The sequence below is a fragment of the Enhydra lutris genome, unplaced genomic scaffold (assembly GCF_002288905.1).
Source record: "Enhydra lutris kenyoni isolate GAN:26980312 unplaced genomic scaffold, ASM228890v2 scaffoldscaffold7, whole genome shotgun sequence".
Lineage (NCBI taxonomy): Eukaryota > Metazoa > Chordata > Mammalia > Carnivora > Mustelidae > Enhydra > Enhydra lutris.
Genome location: NW_019154091.1, coordinates 35,199,737 through 35,225,555, shown reverse-complemented (window position 1 = coordinate 35,225,555; position 25,819 = coordinate 35,199,737). Strand labels below are relative to the sequence as shown.

The 25,819-nt window shown below is 41.6% G+C and overlaps 1 protein-coding gene across 1 annotated transcript in view; it reads right to left on the bottom strand.

Annotated features, from left to right (window-relative positions):
* LOC111142205 (glucosamine (N-acetyl)-6-sulfatase) overlaps positions 1 to 25,819 on the bottom strand; it is a 55,196-nt gene that overhangs the window by 6,654 nt on the left and 22,723 nt on the right. Inside the window, exons 10-11 of the mRNA XM_022495231.1 lie at positions 23,411 to 23,512; positions 376 to 483 (exon numbers count right to left, since the gene is read on the bottom strand). Of these exons, the coding sequence (XP_022350939.1) occupies positions 376 to 483; positions 23,411 to 23,512 (210 nt within the window). The remainder of the gene's footprint in view (positions 1 to 375; positions 484 to 23,410; positions 23,513 to 25,819) is intronic.

The window sequence follows — 25,819 nt, the reverse complement described above, 5'->3', positions numbered from 1 at the left end:
ATGATGGCAGTTATGTATAACTGTGGTGACCCTGTATCTCTTCTGAGAGCTGCTGCTAACCTCCCCCATAAACAATGGTACCACTATTGGGAAGGGGAGGAAAACAAGAAGGGGAATGAAAAAGAATATGGGTAGATACATGTGCTGGTTAGGAAAACTGAAGAATTCAAGGTGCACATTCTGACAATAGGTCAGAAACATCATTTTCAGGATTACTAAATTTGTCTGGTCTACTAATTTCTAGTCAAGTGACAAAGTCAAGTGAAAGAGGACCAAGACTCAGATTAAGGGTTTTAATACTTGACACATTTAAGCCAATGCCTTGCTGTGCTACTGGTAAGAAAACTGTCTAAGCCAACTCAAGCTACTACTCACAGATACTCCAGGACTCAGCAAAGGACAGGTTGGGTCGGTGACATTACGGCCTTCTCCTTGATATTCCACCAAGACATCTGATCGCCAAGTCAGATTGCTGGCACCTTTCTGGAAGAAAGAGCAAAAGTGGTTTCTGTGAGGCGTACAGACTGTGATTAGGATCACAGAGTTCTATTCTGCTAAAGGGGAGCGGCAGGTCAAAACGAATTGGACTATTCATTCAGTAGCTGCAGAGAATGGGAAAACCTGATGCAGATGAAGGGTTCTATCATGTTTGGTATTTCAGAGCACTTATAGATGATAGAAAATGCTTTGAGCATTAATACCTCTGTGAAGCAGGTTGGGAATGGAAACTATAAACTCTTAAGAATTCTTCTAGGGACACCTGGCTGGGGCAGTTGGCCAAATATCCGACTCAGGTCTGATCGTGGGGTCGTGGGATCAAGCCCTGTATTGGGTTCATGTTCAGCGTGGAGTCCACTTGGGTTCCTCTCCTTTGCTCTACCCCCCTCCCAACGTGTGTTCCCTATAAAATAAATAAAACATTAAAAAAATTCTTCTAAACCTATCTGATGAAATTTATAGCCAAATACACACAAGGCTAAAAATTAAATATTAAAAAAGGCTAGTGTGCTAAGGACTATAACAGGTTCTAAGTTCTTGGTTGGAATGAAGATACCATACATATAGAACTCACTTATTCTTCACTGTGTATCAGTGGAGTGAAAGGAAAGAAGCAACAGCACTTGAAATGGGAGAGTTTAAGACAGGAACACAAATGGTGAAAGGAATAAGGTTAAAGTAGTGAAAGGAAGTTTTGGATCAAAACAACAATATGAGCACGGTTTCCCAAAATCCAGCTTTTAGACAAGGAATGGAGAGAAAGGGTGGTAATTAGAATAAAATCAAGGCTGTGCTTTAGAAAAATCATCCTAGTGGCAGAATTTAGAGATGGAGTCAAGAGATGGAGGATAGGGAGATCAGGTTAGAATGCGCTCCTAAAATGGTCTACAGGCTTACTAATCACAGTCTGGCTTGTGGTGGTAAAAAGGAGAGGGGAGGCCCAAAATGGAGTCACTTGTACTAAACTCCACATCAACAAACCAAGACTTAACACCTAAGCTAGTTGCAGTTGCAATCAATCCTCCAGGAACGTAACTTCACCAGTCAACTTGGAATTAGCTGGCTAGCACCAATGAGGTACTCTGCCCCACAGACCTTCCTGTTCCCCTCGGGAGGGTGACCTTAGCTGAAACAATGCATTCTTTGTTAATAATTTCCATATCCACCCCCTTTCCACTTTAATAAACTTTTCCCTTTTCTACAGCTCTACAGAGGCTACTACCTTCTATCGCAGATAAGTTGCTGCCTGATTCATGAATCACTGAATAGATTTTTAACAGATTGGATGGCAGTGCCAGGAGCTGAATCAAACCTCTGACAGCATACTGGGACAATGAGAACCCTGGGAATGATGATACTTGCAAACCTATTTTTTTTTTTTTTTTTAAAGTAGGTTCCATGCTGGGCATGGACTTGAGGCTTGAGCTCACAACCCTAGATCAAGACCCAAGCTGAGGGGCGCCTGGGTGGCTCAGTGGGTTAAAGCCTCTGCCTTTGGTTCAGGTCATGATCCCAGGGTCCTGGGATCGAGCCTCACATCGGGCTCTCTGCTCGGCAGGGAGCCTGCTTCCCTTCCTCTCTCTGCCTACTTGTGATCTCTGTCAAATAAATAAAATCTTTAAAAAAAAAAAAAAAAAACCCAATCTGAGATCAAGAATTGGATGCTCAACCAAGGTGCCGCACCCCTTACCCCCTCACAAACGCATTTTTGAGTTCATGGTCCTTTCACCATTTCTGAGGTTCCAAATTGTGATCCTAGTGTAATTGGCTTTCCAGTCCAGGACTTAGTCACCTTCAGCTGGCAGAATGTTCCATTCAGAACCCAGTTCCCCAGCCCTTGGTTCAATTTGCACTTCCCAGTTATTTGGAACCTCTTTCCAGTCCACAGTCCCTATTTGCTGGAATTTGCTGGTTTAGTCCATGCTGGGAATTGCTGGTGGTACACACAGCCTTCTCTTGGCCAGTCCCAGTAAACCTTTCTTAGTTACTACTAGTATGTTAAGGCACATATATATATATATTTTTTAATTTGACAGAGCTCACAAGTAGGCAGAGAGGCAGGCAGAGAGAGAGGAGGAAGCAGGCTTCCTGCCGAGCAGAGAAGGCACATATTTATTTGTCATCTTTTGTGTACATAAAAGCTATTGCTAATGAGGATTTTGGAAGCCAAAAAGCCACAAAAATGGGTGGACATGAGTATCTTACAGTGCCTGTCGTCCTTAAGACGACTCTTATGATAGGAAACTGGTCATGAGATTGGTTACATGGACATTTGGTCACCCACCAACTTCAAGAAAATTTCTGTGCAACAAAGGTACACTGTAAAACACCAACCCCCAACCCAGTGGCACATCCCTTTTAGCTACTTAGATTGGCACTGAGAAATCCAAAGTCTTAGCTAATTAAGTCTAGTGTACTGGCACACCTGTATACTTTGTATCTAAAAACTATGGTTCCTGAAGTTAGAAGTATCTACAAAAGTGGCAAAATCTTACTAAAAACAGTCCAGAGTTAAAATGGGCCTTAATGGGGACAAGTAGGCCAGATCCCTGAGTTAGGAAACACACTTGACCCTGGCACACCTGGCACACAGCTCAGACAGCACCAGAACCTTCCCAAGTGACCTCTTGCTGTGCCACACACAGTGGGAGGCTTTGCCTGGCATGAATGCACCTGTGGCGGGGTGGGGGGAGCAGCTCTGCACAGGAGCATTCCTGCAACAGCTGCAGCTGGACTTCGAAGCGAGCAGCACCGGAAGGCGGCCCTGCCCACAGCTACTGCAGCCGCCGCACCGGAGAACTGCCCCTGCATGCCGGGGAGTCCACACCAACCACAACCCAGCCAGGACAGGAGGGTGTGCACACCCGACATGGACATCCCCGGGGCCCCTTGGCTTGGGTGACCTGGGGAGTTGGCACTACTGGGTCCCCTAGGATGCCTTTGGCATAAAGCCACTTCTTTAATACCAGGAGATGTAACTGATGTACTTAATACGTAGAAACAAATATATTTAAACTGAGAGGAAAAATGAGACAATAGGTTTCAAAGAAAAGAGCCAAGACAAAAACCTTAAAAAAAAAAACAAAACTAAACAAAACAAAAACTGGAAGAAACACACATGCAGGCTAAGAGCAACATGCAATTAAACAACCAACGGGTCAACAAAGAAATAAGAGAAAAAAAATACCCCAAGACAAATGCAAATGGGAGCACAACAGTTCAAAATGTAGAAGACACAGCAAAAACAATTTTAAGGGAAGTTTAGGGGTGCCTAGGTGGTTCAGTCAGTTACGTGTCTGCCTTGGGCTCAGGTCATGGTCCCCGGGTAATGGGATGGAGCCCTGCATCAGGCTCCTTGTTCAGCAGGGAGTCTACTTCCCCCACCCACTGCTTGCTCTCTCAAATAAGTAAAATCTTTAAAAAAGAAAGAGGGAAGTTTATAGTGATACAGGCCCACCTCAAGAATCTAGAAAAATCTCAACTTTACACCTTTATAAAGAAACTAAAAAATGAACAAAGCCCAAAGTTAGTAGACTAAAGGAAATAAAAAGATCAGAGCACAAATAAATGAAACTGAGACTAAAAAACAACAGAAAAGATCAGCGAAACTAAAAGCTGGTTCTTTGGGGGTACATGATGGCTCAAATGGTTAAGTGTCTGCCTTCCGCTTGGGGTCCTGGGATTGAATCCCCGAGTTGGGCTCCCTGCTGAGCAGGGAGTCTGCTTCCTCTCTTCCTCTGCTTGCCTCTCTGCCTACTTTTTCTTGCTTGCTCTCTATCAAGTAAATAAAATCTTTAAAGAAAACCTGGTTCTTTGGAAAGATAAAATTGATAAATGTTTAGTCTGACTTATCAAGAAAAAAACAGAGACCAAATAAAATCAGAAGTGAAAGAGAAGTTACATGGAAAGGGACAACTTACAAGAAACGGGTAAATCCCTAGGAACATACAATTTTCTAAGACTGAATCAAGAAGCAGGAAATCTAAATTGACCTGTTACTAGTAACGAAACTGAATCAGTAATCAAAAAACTCCCACCAAACAAAAGTGCAAGACCAGCCTTCACAGATGAATTCTAACAAAGAAGAATTAATATGTATCCCTCTGAAACTATTCCAAAAATCAAAGAGGAAGGAATGCTTCCAGACTTCTCATTCTAGAAGGCTGGCACTACCTGGATACCAAAACCAGACAAAGATACCATACACACAAATTATAGGCCAATATCCTTAATGAACCCAGATGCAAAAATCCTCAACAAAATGTCAGTACACTGAACTAAGCAATACATTAAAAAAGATCATATGCCATCAAGTAAGATTTATTCCATGGATGCAAGGATACAAGTCAATCAATATGATATACCACATTAATAGAAAAATCAGGGGCACCTGGGTGGCTCAGTTAGTTAAATGTCCGCCTCTGGCTCAGGTCATGATCTTGGGGTCCTAGGAGCAAGTCCTGCATCGGGCTCCTTGCTCAGCAGGGAGTCTGGTCTCCCCTTCCCTCTGCCCCTCCCCACCACTACTTATCCTCTCTCCCTAAATAAAATCTTTAAATGGTCAGCTCAGTAGATGTAGAAAAAGCATTTGATGAGATTCAACATTCATTTATAATAAAAACTTAAAGTGGATATTTAGGGAACATTCTTCAACATAATAAAGGCCACATACGACAAAACCACAGCTAACATCATAGTCAATGGTGATAAGCTGAAAGCTTTTCTCCTAAGACTAGGAACAAGACTACGATGCCTACTTTAGCCACTTTTATTCAACATAGGATTGGAAGTCCTAGTCACATCAGACAAGCACAAGAAATAAAAGGTGTCCAAACTAGAAGAGAAGTAAAACGTTATTTGTAGGCAACAAGATAACTATACATAGAAAACTCTATAAAGATTCCACCAAGAAACTATTAGGATAAATGAATTCAATAAAGTTGCCAGATACAAAATTAATATACATTAACTGGTTGTCTTTCAATATACTAATAATTTACCATGAGAAAGAGAAAGAAAGAAAGCAATCACATGTACAATTGCAGCAAAAAGAGTACTTAGGAATGATTTAACCAAGCAGGCGAAAGACCTGTACTCTGAAAACCGTTAAGACAAGGATGAAAGAAATCAAAGATGACACAAATAAATGGAAAGATACACCACACTCAAGAAACCGGAAGACTTAATATTGTTAAATGTCCATACTACTCAAAGGAATCCACGATTCAGTGCAGTCTCTACTGGCACAAAAACACACACACAGGTCAGTGGCACAGAATAGAGTCCAGAAACAAACCCATGCTTATATGGTCAATTAGTATTTGACAAAGGAGGCAACAACATGGAATTGGGAAAAGATGGTCTTTTTTAAAGACTTATTTTAGAAAGAGCAGGGGAGGGACAGAGGGAGAGGGAAAGAGAAAATTCTCAAGCAGATGCCACACTGAGCTCAAAGCCTTACGTGGGGCCCAATCCCACAATCCTGAGACCATCACCTGAGCCAAAACCAAGAGTCAGACACTCAACTGACAATGCCGCCCAGGTGCCCCAAGACAGTCTCTTTAATAAATGGTCTAGGAGAAGTAGACGGCTACATGCCAAAGAATGAAACTGGAGTACTTTTTTAATACCATACACAAAAATAAGCTCAAAACTGATCAAAGACTTAAACCAGAAGCATAAAACTCTTACAGGAAAACAGGAATATTTTTTTGGGTCTGTCTCCTCAGACAAGGGCAACAAGGCAAAAACAAGTGGGACCACGTGAAACTAGAAAGCTTTTGCACAGTGAAGGAAGCAACAAAATGAAAAGGCAACCTACTAAATGAGATGTTTGCAAATGATATAACTGATAAGGGTCAATGTCCAAAATAGACCTCACACAACTCAGTATTTTAAAAAGTCCAATTAAAGGGACGCCTGGGTGGCTCAGTCATTAAGTGCCTGCCTTCGGCTCAGGTCATGATCCCAGGGTTCTGGGACTGAGCCCCTCATCAGGCTCCCTGCTAGGCAGGAAGCCTGTTTCTCCCTCTCCCACTCTCCCTGCTGGTGTTCCCTCTCTCACTGTGTGTGTCTCAAAAAAAAAAAAAAAGTCCAATTAAAAAGTGGGTAAGGACCTAAGCAGACATTTCTGCAAAGATGACATATAGATGGCCAAGGCACATGAAAGATGCTCACATCACTCATCATCAGGAAATTCAAGTGAAAACCACAATGAGATCACCACACACTTATCAGAATGGCTAATGTTCAAAAGACAAGAAATAACAAGTGTTGGTGAGGATGTATAGAAAGCGGAATTTCCGTGCACTTTTGGTGGGAATGCAAAATGGTGCAGCCACTATGTTAAACAGTATGGAGGTTCCTCAAAAGTTAAAGACAGAACTACCCTACGATCCAGTAATCCCAATACAGGGTATTTATGTGAAGAAAATGAAAAGACCATTTGGAAAGATGTATGCGCCCCATATGCGCACTGGAGTATTTACAAACACCAAGATATGAAAGCAACCTAAGTGTTCACTGATAAATGGATAAAGAACCTGTGGTGTATATATACAATGGACTACTACTCAGCCATCAAAAAGAATGAAATCTTGCCATTTGAGACAACATGGATGGACTTAAGAGGGTATTATTCTAAAGGAAATAAATCAGTGAAGGACAAATACCAGGACTTCACTTACATGTAGAATCTAGAAAAATCAAATGAACAAAACAGAAGCAGACTCAGATACAGAGAACAATCTGGTGGCTATCAGAGGGGAGGATCATGAGGGGGTGGGCAAAATAGGGCAAGGCGATAAAAAGGTACAAACTACCAGTTATTAAATAAATAAGACACACAGATGCCGATGCCGCACAGATGCAATGTGCAACACAGGGAATACAGTTAATAATGCAGTAACTTTGTACCGTGATGGAGGGTGGCCAGATGAACTATGGTGATCACTTTGTATTGTATACAAATGTTGAACACTATGTTGTACACATGAAACTAATATAATATTGTACATCAACCATACTTCAATTAAAAAAAAGAAATGTATTTGAAAGTAAGGGTTCCTGAATTAAAATGGAAAGAATGGGATACCTATTTTAATTGGTATGCAGAGGTTTCCAAAAGGCTTCAATATTCCAAAATAGCCTCACTAGAAGATTCATTTCAAAAAGACCGAGGAGAAATTAAAGACACAGAGGCACCTAAAATAATGGACAATAGGACTGACTTGACTCCTCGCTCCTCTCTGTCCTCCTTTATGTGAGTACTCATGTTTTACTAAATTTTTAAAGGGTTTTATTTATTTGACACAGAGAGAACACAGCAGGGGGAGCTGAACAGGGAGAAGCAGACTCCCTGGTGGGGCTTGATCCCAGGTCCCTGGATCATGACCTGAGTCGAAGGCAGATGCTTAACCGACTGAGCCACCCAGGTGCCCCATGTTTTGTTTTTTTGTTTCTTTTTATTTTTTTTATTTGTCAGAGAGAGAGAGAGAGCGAGCACAGGCAGACAGAATGGCAGGCAGAGGCAGAGGGAGAAGCAGGCTCCCCGATGAGCAAGGAGCCCGATGTGGGACTCGATCCCAGGACGCCGGGATCATGACCTGAGCCGAAGGCAGCTGCTTAACCAACCGAGCCACCCAGGCGTCCCGCCCCATGTTTTATTCATTCTGTCAAAATTACCTTTCCACTCTGAAGAGACTATTAAACTGTTACCTTTAATAATAAAATCACCTGATGCTGCAAGTGATCCTTCTCAGATTTATTTCACTCCTTGGTCAAAGACCAAACTAGGGGCCATAGCTAAAGAATTTCCTAAACCTACGGAAGAGCCTTGAGTTTTCTGAAGAGTTTAGAATCTTTATGAGTGCCTATGACCCCAGGCTGCCAGATCTTTACCAGCTTGTACACATGTTGGTAGAACCTCATGAAGGCCAAAAATGGATTTGGGAAGCAGAATGGCATAATCCCAAGGATGAGAGTCAAGATCCTCAATCACCAACGAAGTCCTCTTATAGACCATGAAACTTTGGAAATAAATCAACTGATATTTTAAAAAGCCATTCTGAGTCTTCCCTGCCTGCACAGATTGCTCTATTATCCAAACATGGAAATAAAAGATGAATCTGTGGCAGAATCCCAAGGCTGTTTGGAAGTGTTCTTCCTAGGGCACTCCAGATTCCATACGACCTGTTCAAGCTGCCCTATTTGCAAATGGATTTTTCTTGAGATTAGTGGGTTAATAAAAAGGCAGAACATAGGATGAGAGGCCACTGGCTTGACTGAACTTGTGACCACAGCCAAACACTCTGAGAGGACTTGAACCAAAATCATAAACAAAGGTCCGCCACACTAATGGCCTTACCGGGTCTCCCATATCATACCCTCCTTGAAGTCCGTCATCAAATGGCTGGCCCAGGGTCCATTTTCTCATTTGAAATCAACTGGGGCACTTCAGAGAAACTGTCCTCAAAGGTCCTACACAAATTCCTCGATGCCCCCAAGGAAGAGCTCCCATATGGGCCATCTCCAAAACTAACAGGGCTCCAAGGCACCTTCCAGTAAAACTGCTATCAATAGTACCGTAAACATCCAAGGGGAAAGTAAAATTAATCAAGCATTTTGCTAAATTCTAGTAGATACCAGGGCTACACTTTCTACTTTAAACTGCACTCTTGGGCACCTGGGTGGCTTAGTTGGTTAAGCATGCCCGACTCTTGATTTTGGCTCAGGTTATGATCTCAGGGCCATGGGACTGAGCCCCCCCATCAAACTGTGCTCAGCACAAAGTCTGCTTCAGATTCTCTCTCTCTCCCTCTGCCCCTCCCCTTGCTTGCATACATGCTCTGAAATACATAAAATCTTTAAAAAAAAAATAATAAACCCCACTCTCACCGGACAACAAATCCCTCAGAGTGGAAAGAAGGTTTATATACCAGGGGTATCTAGTAAAGCTCTGACAGAATTTCTAGCTCGACCAGTACAAATGACTACAGGGCATTTTACTAAAGCTGCCTTTTTTGCTCTGTGATACAGCCCCAATTTATTAGGTAGAGATCTCCTTTCTAAATTAAAATGGCTAATATATTTTGCTTCTAATGTGACTTCACCTTAGAATTTCCTGACCAACCTGAACTTACATTTTGTTTTAAAGATTTTATTTATTTATTTGACACACACAGAGCGAAAGAGATCACAAGTAGGCAGAGAAGCAGGTGGAGAGAGAAGGGAAACAGGGCCCCACCTAGCAGAGAGCCCAACACGGGGCTCGATCCCAGGACCCCAAAATCATGACTCGAGCCGAAGTAAGATGCTTAGCCAACTGAGCCACCCAGGCATCCCTGATCTTATATTCTTTATGATTGGTCTTTGATAGAGATGAGAGATAATTCCAACAGAAATTCCCTAATTTAACTGAGATGCCTGAAAAATCTGTGGGCCACTTCCAATCCTGACATTGGGGGAATAACAAGTACAGAGCCTACAGAAATTCCGACAGATAGAACTAAACCTACTTCTGTATTGCCCTAATATCTATTAAGGCATGAGGCCATATAAGGCCTTACACCTTGCCCAGGGGTTAATAATTTCCTGTTCCAGCCCTCCCAACATGCAGAATTTGCCAGTTTGGAAACATAATGGGATGGAAAAGCAACTTGTCCAGGACCTGAGAGCAATTAACAAGTTATTCTCCACTGTTCCGAACCCAGGCACCCTTTTGTCACAAGTTCTACCAAACCCAAATGGTTTTCTGTTGTAGACTTGTTCGGCATTTTTCAGCATCTCTGTGGACTTCAACAGCCAATATCCATTTCTTTTACTTGGAACAATCAATAATATATTTGGACAGTCAGGCCTCAAGGATTCATCAAGGTCCCTGTCCCTTATCATCCCCATGTACTCCACCAAGATTTCATTATCCTCCAGTTCCCTGGGAAATCCATCCTGTGAAATGCAGACCGTCTCTTTCTATGCTCAGTTACCAAAGAGGTGTCCACAAAGGATTTGATATACTTATTGCAGTAGTTCACCGAAAAGGGACATAAAGTCTCTGAGGAAAAAAATCACAATTATTTCTAGACACTGTTGATTACCCAGGTCATAATTAAGCACTAAAAGAATTCAGTTATTTCGAAAAAGGATTAAGTTGAGCACAGCTTTGTGGATTTCTAACCTAGCTGGCTGTTACACACAATGGGTTTCTAATTTTTCTCTGTTGGTTCCCCACTCTATGAATTTACTAAAATTTCAGTCCCTGAACCCCTTGCATGGGAAGATAAACATGAGCAGTCGTTTTTAAGACAAAAATAAGCACTAGAAGATTCACGTGTCCTAGAGTTACCAAACCCAACCCTTTCACCTCATCTGTGCACGAAAGAGATAACCAAGCCGTGGAGATGCTCCTGCGAGAATACGGCAATGAACACAGGCCTGTCACTGCCTGTTACAGCATACAACTTTGATTCCGCTGCTACAGCCTATTCTAGCCACCATAAGGCTGCAGGTGTAGGAGAAGCCTCCGTGAATTTAACTTTAGGAAAAGACATTTCTCTGTAAACTCCAAACACAGCTTAAAATCTCAATTCAGAATTGACCCAATACTTCTGCAAGTAGACTAACCTCCTGGGAGCTCTTTCTGCTCCTGCCGCCTCATTTGCATCTAAATGTCTGACCTGTCAGGTCTGCAATCTTGGGAAAATGAAATTTGTTCCCAGAGGCCTCAAACCTCCTCCTCCTGGCCCCTCTGAACAACTGCACGGTAGGGGTTACCCATATGTTCTTGAATGCATGCCTTCCAGATAGGCCGAAGCCCTTCCCTGCTGCAAGGCTGATGGCCTTACAGTAGCAAAGAGACAGAAAACACGTTTTCCACTTGTGGTATACCTCCTATAATTTCTAGTGATTGAGGCATCCACCTCCTGCGGCAAATCACAAAAGCCTTAATGAAAGCCTTGAAAACCTCTTGAAATGGGGGCACCTGGGTGGCTCAGTGGGTTAAAGCCTCTGCCTTCGGCTCAGGTCATGGTCCTAGTGTCCTGGGATCGAGCCCCACATCGGGCTCTGTGCTCTGCAGGGAGCCTGCTTCCACCTCTCTCTGTCTGCTTCTCTGCCTACTTGTGATCTCTGTCTATCAAATGAATGAATAAAATCTTTAAAACAAAAAACAAAACAAAACAAAAAAAAACCCAAAAAAAGCCTCTTGAAATGATCACTGAGCCAATCACCCTTGATCCTATCAGACAAGGTTGAAAGAACTAATAGGATCCTCAAATTCTTAACTTACTGAAACAGCTGTACTCCTTTGACCTAAGGTGTTAATTAATGTTGCCTCTGGCCTTGCTGACTATTCACAGCAGCCCTCTTAGGGAAACAAACATACTCCACATGAGACAGTCACTGGTAGACCAAGGTCTATTGGTATACAGCTTTCTGCTGGTCCCTTGTTGTTTCAACTTGGTCTGACTAGCTACTGTAAGTCTTTTAATGTTTTATGCTAAAGCCTATCATCAATAGGTTAGTGAAGCTTTCCTGGTTCCCAATTCAAAGGATCCTGCTAGTCATGGTCTAGAGCCTGGTGATTGAGTATTCTGGAAACATAAGAAAGTAGCCTTCGAACCTATTGAAAAGACCTTACCAATTGGCTCCTCACTACTGATTCCGCTGCCAAACTAGAAGGCACTGAGCCCTGGGTAAACACCTTACAGCTAAAGAAGGCTCCACCTGACATTTGGTCCCATCCAGACATCGGAAATCGCCAAATCAAAGTGATGAGGCCAAGAAGCAGGTGACTTCAAAGTAGACTGCTTCCCCCTGGATCAAGACTTCATACTTTAACTAACATGAAAACTTTTTTCCTTCTTCTTTCCTTCACTCTGGTCTTGGCCTGGAAAGGTAACACCCTAGATCTATTATCTCCCGGCCAGTGCTAAGGAAGGTAACCTTTCAGACTGCTGGATTTGTCATCAAAGAGTCTGATCTATCCAAAAGGCTAGAGATCCCCTGTCTTCCCTGTGACCAATTTCTCTTCTCTTCCCAATCACTACAATGTTACTACCCCCTCCTCCTTAAAAAACCTTGTATACCAAGTTCAACTCTTAGGGCTAGAATATCCTGTGCCTTTTACCTTTCTCCATTTATAACTGCTAGGTGCCTAATCAGACACAAGTATCTATGTAAATCTTGGTACACCTGCACCCCCAAGCTCTCATGATTGTGTAGGTCAGACCTGTCCCTTTTCACTCAAAGATCTCACCAGCAGCACACATCTTTGCAAGTCATTTAGAATGACCCTATTTCAAGTTAGATTTTCTTCCCATCTGTGCTGAAAACCTAACTGACCCCTGGCTTGAATGGGTAAATGCAGCAAACTCTGTGAATGAATCCATTAATATGACCACTTTAATGGAGATGGTCTGCACCCTGACAGGGTTTGTCTTTGTCTGTGGTTACCACTCCCCTTGGGCCTGTGAATACCTAGCTAGCTGGCAATGGCTGGGCAATGCCTTAGGTTAGCTGTGCCCCTAACTTTCCACAATGAACAATGATACCTCAACTGGCTGACTCTTTTGGATTTATATATCAAGTCACAAAGAAATTATTAGGAAACACTCATGACTCAGGAATAAGCTCCTTTTGCAGGGGCATACTTCTCTGGTTCTCAGGAAATGCAAATGAGAGTATGATTAGAAACCTTAACTCAAAAATACTGCAGAAGCCACTAAGACAAGAACTTTCCAAAAAAGATCCTTAGAGTCCCTCGTCGAAGTTGTTCTTGTTAACAGAGCGGCCCCCGATTGTATTTTGGCTGAGCGTGAAGGTGTCTGAGCTACGGCCGACACCAACCGCTGCTGCCGGAGTAACGCTTCTGGGGAACTGCAACTCAGCTGAACAAACCTCTTGGCTCAAAAAGGTGACTCCTTCAGCGGGGTCTTTCGGTGACTGATTTTGATTGGTCTAGGTCTTGGGGACTACAAACAGGGATTATCCTGTTCACAATAATAATTAACTTCCTGCTTTTACGTGTGTGTTCACAGCCACTAACCATCAAGCAAGACTCCCCCCAAGACTGGAATGTCAGAAAAGGAGTGACAGACTTAAAAGATTTTGAACCTGAAGTCATGGCTTGTGAATATCACAGAAATTAAGCAAAAGATATCACAATCTATGAATACCAAAAAAGGATGGACAAAAGCTGCCTCCCATCAGCTTAACTTTAATTAGTCAATCTAGATTATCTGGTCAGTACTAGTGAGGTAATCTGCCCACTGGGCCCTTCCATTCCACTTAGGAGGGCGATCTTGCTTGAAACAATGCATTCTTTGCTAATAATTTTTTTCTGCCCCCTTTCTGCCTTTAAGATTTTTTTTTAATTTGAGAGAGAGAGAAAGTGAGAGAGAACATAAGAGGGGAGAAGGCAAGAGGGAGAAGCAGACTCCCCGTGGAGCTGGGAGCCTGATGCAGGACTGGATCCTGGGACTCTGGGATCATAACCTGAGCCAAAGGCAGTCGCTTAACCAACTGAGCCACCCGGGCGCCCCCCTTTCTGCCTTTAAAACCTTTCATTTTTGGGTTTGGTGGAGCTCTTTTCTATTACCAGATGAGATGCTGCCCAAATAATCACTGAATGAAGCCAATTTGATCTTTTACTTTACTCAGTTGGAATTTTTAAAAAGATTTTATTTATTTATTTGACAGAGAGAGAGAGATCGAAAGTAGGCAGAGCGGCAGGCGGGGGGTGGGGGTGGGAAGCAGGCTCCCTGCTGAGCAGAGAGCCCGATGTGGGGCACGATCCCAAGACCCTGAGATCAGGACCTGAGCCGAAGGCAGAGGCTTAACCCACTGAGCCACACAGGTGCCCCCTCAGTTGGGTTTTTCACAGTAGTCTACCAGCAATACCTGGGAGCTTGTTAGAAATGCAGTCTCGGGCTCTACCCTACCCTTAATGAGCCAGGAGCTGCATTTTAATAAGATCCACCGGTGATTCATATGCACAGTAAAATGTGAGAAGCACCTCTGAAACAGTGGTGCTCGAGCTGCTCCCCCAGCAGCATTACCATCATGGGAGTACTTATTGCAAAGGATGGGGAACCTCCTAGCTTGAAATAGGTCGTTCTAAACCCCTCATGGATGCTAGCTATAGCTAGTCTGAGAACTCTGCACCAAGGACGTTAAGTGGACCCACATAACCGGATGCACACAGTGGGAATGAGGGACAGCCTGTGCAAGGCCTTGGAATGCCACAGCCGCCTGGAAAGGGGGGATTCGGAGACAGGATGGATTTCCTAACCAACTAATCTATAATGAATCCTGAACGATCCCTTGCAGGTCAAGGGCTCAGAAATCTAAGTCACAGGAGTACCCACTCTGCCAGCTCTGAGCCACGGAAGCAGGGATTCAGGGGAACAGCTTATCTGATCAGTGGTACCAAGCTTTGCTATATAATAAAATCACTAGGGGAGCTTTAAAAATCCTGAGGGCCAGGTTATATCCCGTGTCAATCAAGATGGTCAGGAAGGCTCATTTAAACACTGTCAAAAGCCAGACAGTAAATATTTAGGGTCTGTGCTTATGTAGTCTCTGCCACAACTATTCAACTTTGCTTTTGTGCCAGGAAAGTAGGCCTGACAATATATACGTGGAAGAGTGTGACTGTATTCGAATAGAACACTGTTTACAGAAAAGCGGGTGGGCTAAATTTGGTCCACAGGGGTTTGCCAGCCTCTGGTCTCTAGCAGCACTATCCAGAACTTTCTGACAGAAATGTTCTGTATGTGTGCTATCCAATACAGTGGCTCTGGGGGCACCTGGGTGGCTCATGCAGTTCAGCATCTGCCTTTGGCTGACCCCAGAATCTTGGAATAAAGCCCTGCATGGGGCTCCCTGCTCATCGGGGAGTCTCCTCTCCCTCTCCCCTTCACCCCACTTGTATGTGCTTCTCTCTCAAATAAATAAAATAAAATAAAATAAAATAAAAATACAACAGCATCTGAGCACTGGATAGGTCGCTAGTGACATGGAGGAACTGACTTTTCCATTTTATTCCAGTTTACATAACTAGCTACACGTGGCTAGCAGCTTGTCAGTCAGGGCAGAACTAGAGCTGACCTCTCTGCAAGCACGACACACCAGTAATTTCACTCGAGTACCTTCCAAAACAAAACAGGAAGAAGGAAAAGAGCCGAGTCCTAGTGGCACTTCCACAACCGTGCAGAGAAATTAAGTATCACTGACCCTTGAACACACAGAGGTTAAGGGCACTGACACCCTAACTGGCTGAAAATCCAAGTTCAACTTTTGACTCTCCAAAAGCTTAATTACCACCAGCCTCCCGCTGACTGAAAGCCTTACTGACAACATGGCTGACTAACACACGTTTTGCGTAAGTAGCATATACCGTATCCCTACAAAGTAAGCTAGAGAAAAGAAAATACCAAAACAAATCATGAGGGAGAGAAAATATATTTACAGCACTATTATTTCTCACACTGTAAGTATGTCATCTGTTTACAAGATGATCTGTCTTCCTACGTTAATAACACCTTACATGATACGCACACTGTACACCTTATGCAGATTACTAATACTAGACATCAAAAATAAAAAAACATGAAAAAGTAACTCATGTTTGTTTACAGGTATAATGAATCACACACTGGTAACAAAGCAGCAGCACTATGATTGCTTTATGGTGACGCAGGGTAGCTGACACAGCTATGGTAGCCTAGCTCAATGAATGCGTCGTCGTAAAATTTCTAGGGCAAAGAAAAAATCTATGGCACACTGGTATGTCATATTCATAACAGCACTGGGGACACTGTTACATTAAAAAAACTTACTGGTGATGACAGGCTGATACTCCTATTTCTCCAGTTATGAGGGAGGGAGCCATAGTGCATGGTAACGTTATTTTTTTTTTTTTTGGTAACGTAATTCTTTGAAAGCAAAAACAGTAAGCAAAATACCACATTATTAACTTTATACTAAATACCACTCACCTTATGCCTATGTACAGACAGACTACCCGCTTCCATACAAGTCTCATACACAGTGTTCTAAATGGTGAATTCTTAGGTGATGCTGCTGCTGTTACAGTTCTTGCTGCACAGTTACTAGACTTTTGCACAAAGACACAAACCTACACAATGTAAATTTATTAACTGTACGGCGTGGTGACTGTTCACTATTCAGTGGACCATCATAAACGTCTTCATCTTGGTCATCTTCTTGTTGAATAGGCTGAGGAGGAGGTAGAGGAGGGGCTGGTCTTGCTGTTTCAGTGATTTCAGAGGTGGAAGAGGAGGCAGGCACACTCAGTGTAACTTTACAAATACAAAATTTTTGTCTTTTCATTTCCCTAAAAATGTTTCCATATGGTACCAATCCTTCTTCCACTGTGTGATTTAGCTTCATTGCTTGTATCATAGAAGGGTCCATGTCATTAAAGTCAAAAGCAGTCTTGAATAATCAAAATGCTTCTGCCAGACTGTCTGATGTCAAGTCTCCAAGATCTTGAAACCCTTCAACACCCCTCCCAACTTTCTGCTACATCTATAATCTCTTTCACAATTTCTTCTATTGTAAATCTTGTGAAGTTAGGCACATCTGGACAGAGGTAGGAATTTACTATTCCAGCAGGAATTTACTATTTTGGCCATGAAGGCTTTTTCCGTAACAACTTCTTCAATGTATAATCTTTCCAGACTTTCATTTTCTCGGGGTTCTCCTCCATAGTTGACAATCCTTTCCAGAGAGTAACTGTGTGTAATGAGCCTTAAGGATCTTTATGACCCCTCATCTAGAAAGTAAATTAGGGACATTGTGTTTGGGGGCAAGGAGACCACTTTGATGCCTTCAGAGTTTAACTCCTAGGGTTCTGGGTGGCCATCCTCATTGTCCAATATCAAAAGAACTTTAAAACACAGTCCCTTCTTGGCAAGGTACTTTCTCCTGACTTCAGGAACAAAACATTGATGGAACCAATCCAGAAAAATGGTCCTCACTATCCAGGTTTTCTCATACAACCAAAAGACCGGGTAGCTGGTATTTATCCTTTCCCTTCAAGGCTCAGGAGTCCTCATCCAACTGCATTGCCACAACACAGTAGGACTTAGACTACAGCTTCCTGCCTTAAATCCTGGTGTTTGCTTCTCTTTCTTACTAATAAATGTCTTTTGTGGCATTTTTCTCCATAATAGAGAATTTCTATCTGTACTAAAAACCTGTTCAAATAGATATTCTCAATGATTAAGATCTTATTTATTTGAGAGAGAGAACACGAGCAGGGGGTGGGGGGTGTGGTTGGGGAAGGGCAGAGGGAAAGGGAGAAGCAGGCTCCCTGCTGAGCAGGGAACCCTGATGTGGGGCTTGATCCCAGGAACCTGAGATCATGACCGGAGTTGAAGGCAGACGCTTAACCCACTGAGCCACCCAGGCGCCCCTCAATGATTTTCTTAATGGCATCTGGGAACTGGTCTGTCGCCTCTCGGTCAACAGAAGCTACTTCTTCTGTTACATTGACATTTTTTAAGCTAAATCTTTCTAAAATTACCAAACCATCCTTTGTTGGCATTAAATTCTCCAGCTTTATATCCTTCATCTTGCTTTTGTTTTCAGTTGTCATATAATGACTTTGCTTTTACTTAATCATATTAGTTCTATAGGTATGCCTTTCTTAGAGCAATCCTGCACCTACACAAAGCTACATTTTCAATACAAGATAAAAAAGTACTTTGCAAAAAGTTTAAGATTTTCACACCTGTTGGCATACCTGCCATGATGGCTTCATGAATTTCCTTTTTTTTTTTTTTTTCCCCCACAGTGGCCTTTATGCTGGATAAATTTGTCTTGAAATGGTGGGCAACCAAAGCTGCAGGCCTCAATCTACGGTACATATCAAGCAACTCCTTTTTCTTATAATGTCGTAACTTTTCTCAGCTTCTCAGGAGCATTTCTAGCGTCCCTAGTGGCACTTTGCATGGGTCCCATGGTGTTATTCAAGGCTTATGGTATTGCATGAAACACAGTGAAAAATACACGAGAACTGGATGAGATCACTTTTTACGACAATACAAATTTACTGGAGAGACAAGCTGTTCATGCAGAGATGATTAGCATCACACAGCATTTTAAGCAGATACTCACAACACTTAAGCTCACCGTAACAGCAACTGGAGGTGGCTAGGAAGTGATACAGTAATACAGTATGGACCACAGTTGACGATTTTATGCAGTTATAATTTAATACTACATCATTGTATTTCTCTCGACTAAATAGTGCCATGTATATTCTGAGTAATTTTTGATGAACTTCAACTTTTTAGAACAGATTTGTATACATTTTATGATCGTAAGTAATAAAATAGTATGCATTCACGACAAACCTAGTTTTTCTTATTTTCTTCAATACTTATAGGCTACATGGTTCATCTGCTAGTTTTTAAAAATTGTTGCAAATCTCCAAAAAATTTTCCCATGTTTATAAAAAAAAAAATCTGTGTGTAAGTGGACCCACACAATTCACACCCATGTTGTTAAAGGATCAACTGTGTATGCTGCAAATAATTTCTCCCCCACAGTGAAGACTTTTTTCCTAACTAGAAATAAACGAGGCACATAGTATAAAGTTTGTGCGAGAACATTAAAAGATGTAAAATTTCCTCTTACTGGATCTACAGATTCAATGCAATTCCAACCAAAAATCCAACATGAATTTTCAGTTCATCTTCAAAGCTGTTCTAAAGTTTACATAAAGAGTGGTAGCTATGGTCCCCACAAGGGCAGAGAGGTCTGCCTTTACAAAGATTTAATTACATAGCTTTATAACAAAACAAAATGATACTGTTACAAGGATAGAGAGATCTGTGGAACAGAAAAGACATCTGAGTATATACAGAGAAAAAATGAAATTGGATCCCTGACTCATACCATACCAGAAAATCAAATCTACGTATATCAAGGACTTTTATGTAAGAGGCAGAAGTACAAAAACTATTCTAAGAAAACCCAGGAGAACTGTTTTTTGATCCAAGGTTCCAAGCAATTTTATAAGCAAGACACAAAGAATACTAACCATAAAAGAGACGATTTATACATTTAACTCCTGTGTTCTCAAATCTTAATGTAGAGGAAAGACAAGTCACAGACAGGGAGAACATGATGGGCAAAAAGGTTATTTCACAAGGGAAGCAACACAAAAGGCATGAAAAACTGATTCACTCGTCAAAAACTCAATTAAGGGGCACCTGGGTGGCTCAGTCTGTCTGTCTTCAGTTTAGGTCATTATCTTGTGGTCCTGGGATCAAGCCCCACATAGGGCTCCCTCCCTGCCCCGCCCCTTCCATGAGCATGTGTGCTGGCTCTCTCTCTCCCCGAGGTACGTGCTTTTTCAAAATCTCTCTCTTTTTTAAAGATTTTATTTATGTGGCCGCCGCGCAGTTAATGGTGCACGCGGTTTTGAAAGTGGGGAGGGTCCTGTCCCAACGAAAGTTACAGAGTGCTTGTGTTTTTAAAAAAAAAAAAGAAAGAAAAGAAAAAGGATTTTTTTTTTTAAAGATTTTATTTTTATTTATTTGACAGAGAGAGAGAGATCACAAAGAGGCAGAGAGGCAGGCAGAGAGAGAGAGGAGGAAGCAGGCTCCCCGCCGAGCAGAGATCCCGATGCGGGGCTCGATCCCAGGACCCTGAGATCATGACCTGAGCCGAAGGCAGAGGCTTTAACCCACTGAGCCACCCAGGCGCCCCAAGAAAAAGGATTTTATGTATTAAAGAGACACAGAGCACTCAGGAGATTGAGACAGAGAGAGAGAGCGAGTGAGGGAGTGAGCAGGGATGGGGGAGAGGGAGAAACACATTCCCTGCTGAGCAGGGGGCCTGATGTGGGGCTCGATTTTAGGACCCCAGGATCATGACCTGAGCCAAAGGTAGATGCTTAACTGAGTTACCCAGGTGCCCCTCAAATAAATAAAATATTTAAAAAAGCCCCAAAAAACAAATTAAAAAATGGGCAAAGGATCTAAACAGACATATCTCCAAAGAAGATACACAAATGTCCAATAAACACACAAGATGTTCAACATCATCAGTCGTTAGGGGAATGCATATATCAAAACCACAGTAAGATACCACTTCATACCACTACAATGTAATAAAAAGACCGTTAACAGCAAGTGCTGGCAAGGATGTGGAAAACTTCAAACCCTTGTACACTGCTGATGGGAATATATAAAATGGTACAGTTGCTTTAGAAACAGTCTCGTAGTTCCTCTAGAGATTAAACATAAGTCACCACACAACCCAGTAATTCTATTCCTAGGAAAATAGGTATGTACTCAAGAGAACTGAAAACATTCGTCTGCACAAACACTTGTACACAAGATGTCCACAGCTGCATTATTCGTAATAGCCAAAAGGGAAAACAACCTATCAACTGAGGAATGGATAAACAAATGTGGAATATCCATACAGTGGAATATTATTTGGTAATGAAAAGGTATGAAATACTGATACCTGTTACAAAGAGGATGATTTCTGAAAACTTTATACTCAGTGTAAGAAGCCAGTCACAAGAGCCCACATGTACATGATTCTATTTATACAAAACGTCCACACAGACAAATCTATAGCACTAGAAAGTAGATCAGTGCTTGCCTGGTGCTGAGAGAGGGAGCAATAGGGGAGAGACTGCTAGTGGATCTGGGGTTTCTTTTTGGGGTGATGAAAAGGTTCTAAATTTAGATCACGGTATGGAGGCACAACTCTGCATACACCAAAAACTACTGAACTTACTATCAACTTTAAATTAGTGAATTGTATGAATTAAGGGAATTAAAACTGTTAAAAATGATTCATTTCACTAATAAACAAGGAAATGCAAAGCAGGACCAAATACAATTTTGGTCTTTTCTATCCACCGGATTGGCAAAAATTAAGTTGTCTGACAGTTTCTTATAGAACAAAGGGAATTCTCATACATTGCTGGTGGGAATGTAAGATGATAACATTTTATAAAAACAACTTGGCAATATTTATAGAAATGAACAATGTGCAGTTCCTGTATTGGTATATATACATGTTCACTGGAAGACAGGTATAAATATCAACTAACAGCACTGTTTTTTTGTTTTTGTTTTTTTTAAGATTTTTAAAATTTGAGAGAGAGCGGAGCGGGAGAGAGAGGGCGCAAGTAGGGGGGTGGGGGGCAGGGAGAAGCCGACTCCTGCTGAGCAGGCAGCCTCATGTAGGACTCGATCCCAGGACCCTGGGATCTATAAGAAGCAGACGCTTAAAGACTAAGCCACCCAGGCACCCAACATCATTGTTCCTAAAACAAAACTAGCACAAGAGAACAATCTACTGACTAATAAAAAAAAACAGATAACGAAGTTTTGATGTGTTCATACAATGGAGTATTAGGCATATGTGAACAACATGTATCAGTTTGGAAACAATGCCGAATTGGTAAAAGTCCCAGATTACATTCAGGTGTTTTTTTTTTTTTTTTTTTTTTTTAGTGCCAAAAAAAAGTATCAAAACTAAGGTATCTTGTTTAAGGATACGTACATGATAATTACTAAAAAAAATAAAATCCAGAGAATGATAACCATGAAATTCAGGAATATGATCACTGCTAAGGGGCAGGCAAGGGACAGATAGGTAGGATGGGGAGAAGCATATAGGTAGATGCACCAGTAGTGGGAATATATGAGTTCTTAAATGGGATGATGAGTTCCTGGGTATTTCTCAGGTTTCATAACTTATGTGAGTGACATATATTCTCTTAAATGAAGCACATATTACCTAGTAATAAACTGTAACAGACTCAGACAAATCAATGATTAATAGTCACCTATAATGAGTTACCATAAATGACTAACATATTTTAACACTGATTCTTCTGATTTAATATTGATCGTTCCACAGATCCGTAGCTCTGTGCAGTACCATAAAAATACTTCCTGTGTATTCTATTTTTTTTAAAAATTTATTTTTTGAAAAGATTTATTTTAGAGAAAGAGCAGAGTGAGGGGCAGAGGGAGAGAGTGAATCCTGAAGCAAACTCCCCACTGAGCAGGGAGGCTGACGTCGGGCTCAATCCCAGGACCCTGAGATCATAACCTGAGCCAAAATCAAGAGCTGGCTGCTTAACGAACTGAGACACCCAAGTGCCCCTAAGATGTTATTTTTAAGTAAGCTACCCCCAGCGTGGAGCTTGAACTCACAACCTCAGAATCGAGTCATATTCTCTACTGACTGAGCCAGCAAGGTGTCCCTTAAGGTATGTATTCTGAAGTGAAAGGTCTTGTCAAATTAGCCTCCTGACAGCTCATACTGACTACATGTTTATGAACCCAGTCTAAGTAGTTTTCATTTTCTCAGACTTCTGCAAATACTCAGGTATAAATCTTTTTAATCTTTGCCAGTTCTGTAGGCAATAAAGACCTCCTACGGCTAAGCATTTCTTTGATCAGCACCAGAGCAATCTTTTTTGCACTTACTGTAGACATTTCTAATTCCTCCATGAGTTGATTAGTTCCTTCTTTTGCCCATTTTTCTACTGGGATATTAGTATTTCTAAAAACCCATCTACTATGGTGAAGAACTCATCTGTTGGGACCACGAACCCTTTTTCACATATGTTGCAAATATTTTCCTAATTTCTCATCTGTCCTCACTTTGTTTATGATGGGTTTTTGGGAGGGGGAGAGGGGAAGAAGGGAGGATACAGATCTGTTTATAAATGGTCCAATTGGTCTTTTAGAAGCTCCTTCCCACCAGAGAGAAGAGAAAAATTCTATTCCTCATTCTCCAAATTTCACAGTTTGATTTAAGATTTAAATTTTTAATTCTAAATCTGTACAACCTGGAATTTATTTCAGAGTCTTGGCTCAGGCCCGATTGAGGGCTTCATACTCACCAAAATGGGCAATAAAGACATCCCATCCATCTGTGTCTTATTCGGGTTATATCCAGCAATATCCAAAATAGTAGGACCCAAGTCAATGTTGGCAACGAGCATCTATGAGAATGAGGGAAGAAAAACAAGCAATCTAGAACACAGTTGGTCTGGTTTTCCTTTTCTATCACACAGCTCTTCCCCCACCCCACCCATGAGACAAACAGCATTTGCTATTATCTTTTGTACAGCCCAGACTTACTGAGATCTTACTCATTGATTCATATAATTATAATAATTCAAAAAATGAAACATAAAGGTTTCTAAGACTTGTAATACATGCCCCTGGGAACTTATGTATCTATTCAACCCACACCACTATTGAGCAAAAAATATTTTCAAAACATTTTTTGTAACTTCTTTGGGACTGCCCAAAGTCTGATGAATCATGAGAAAATGTTGCGCTATTTTATACAAAGTGTTTACAACATGTATTTCTACAGTTCACCAAATTTGATTTCAAACAGACTCCTGACATTTTTGAAATCCTCAAAGGGTGAATACTTCTTTTTATCCTTTCCTTTTTATTTTTTTTTTAAAGATTTTATTTATTTGACAGAGCGAGACACAGCAAGGGAGGGAACACAAGCAGGGGGAGTGGCAGAGGGAGAAGCAGGCTTCCTGCTGAGCAGGGAGCCTGATGAGGGGCTTGATCCCAGGACCCTGGGATCATGACCTGAGCCAAAGGCAGATGCTTGACAACTGAGCCACCCAGGCACCCCAGGTTGAATGCTTCTTATCAAGGAAGATATTAGCCCTTTTTGTAGTTTCTCAAAGTGGTAACACTACTAAAAAATGTTTGCAATAGGAAGGTAGAGGGGAGGGGTTTAAAGAAAGATGTTTGTAATAGGCTTTGGAGACTGCAGAAAACTCATTCCAACAGTGTACTGACAGGAGTTTCCTTAAAGAGCACAAAACTAAGATGTGCTAAATAAACACTTTAGGCATTAAAGTCACTCTCCTGCATTTACACCTTGCCTTATTCCTTTGGTTTATTAGTCTATTTTACTTCTGTATACAAATCCTCTTTAGGACCTAAACCAGCAAACTCCCACAGAAATATAATAGGACCACATATGTAATTTAAGATTATCTACTAATCACATTAAAATAAAAAGGGGAAGAAATTCATTATATATATTTTATTTAACTTGATATGTCAAAAATAGTACTATTTCAAATGTAAGCAATGTAAGACATTTAATAAGATTTTATCTTCTTTTTGAGCTGAGTCTTTGAAATCTGGAATGCTGTACTTGTAACACATCTCAGTCTGGACTATCACATATGTTTTGGCTCATCAGGCACAGTGGCTGCTGGCCACTGTGGTGGACATGCAGGCCTAAGTCACTTAAATCACAAGCTAGGGAAAACTCAGAGTGGTGAAGACAATCCACCAGGGATACCAGGGGAGCCAAGGTTTACCAAGCACCTATTCTGTGCCAGGCTTACGGTTTATCCTCTGTTAATCCTCACTGCCACCCCAGGATGCAGTATTTCCCCTGCTTTACAGATGAGGAAGTGAAAGAGAAGTAACTGAAACAAAATCAAAAGCTCGTAACTTGAAAAGCTACCATGTACTGAAAGGAAATAAAAGTCTTCAGTATTGTTGAGACAATGCAGAGCATCGTAGAAAGGCCAAGGTGGGGGGGATTAAAAAAGTGAAACCTAACTCAGGAACTTTTCATTTAAAAACAAAACCAAAACTACAGACATAAAAGGCAAGAAAACGTCTTCAGAGCACTGTTCATCAGGGGCCAGGTTTCCTGGCAGCTATGAGGGCTTGTACAGGGCCAAGTAATATACTTATCTTGGCTCTGAATCAATTAGTTTAACGCTAAGCTTCCAGAAATCACCATTCAGTGGTAAGCCACTCACGGGAAAGGCAATCCTTTCTTTACTTTTATACTTAAGTGATAAAAGTTAGGAAATTAGATTCTAATTCTAGATTCAAGAATTAGAATGGATACTATGGGCCCATGAGCGTAATGACTTCTAAAAACACTAGCAATTCAAGTCCTAAAATAGTACTGTTTCTATCACTAAGTATAAAAGTTACTCAGGAAAAAAACTCACAAAAATGTCCCTAGGGATTATCCAAGACCCAGGGTAAGAGATATCTTCCCTAATTCCAGGTCTCCCAGGCAGACCGAGCTGCTCTGAATACAGTCAACAAGAGTGGGTACGAATACAGAAGAGATCACGGCAGGAGAGACGAGACAAGCAGAGATACAACTTCAAGAATCGGATCAAAGTAACAAGACCCTGATGTGTGACTCAAAGACCTTCAGTTATGTCTAGAACATGAATGAAGTGAAGCCAAATCCACAGGTATTACTAACAGGTCCAAGGCAGTTTTTATAAAGAAGA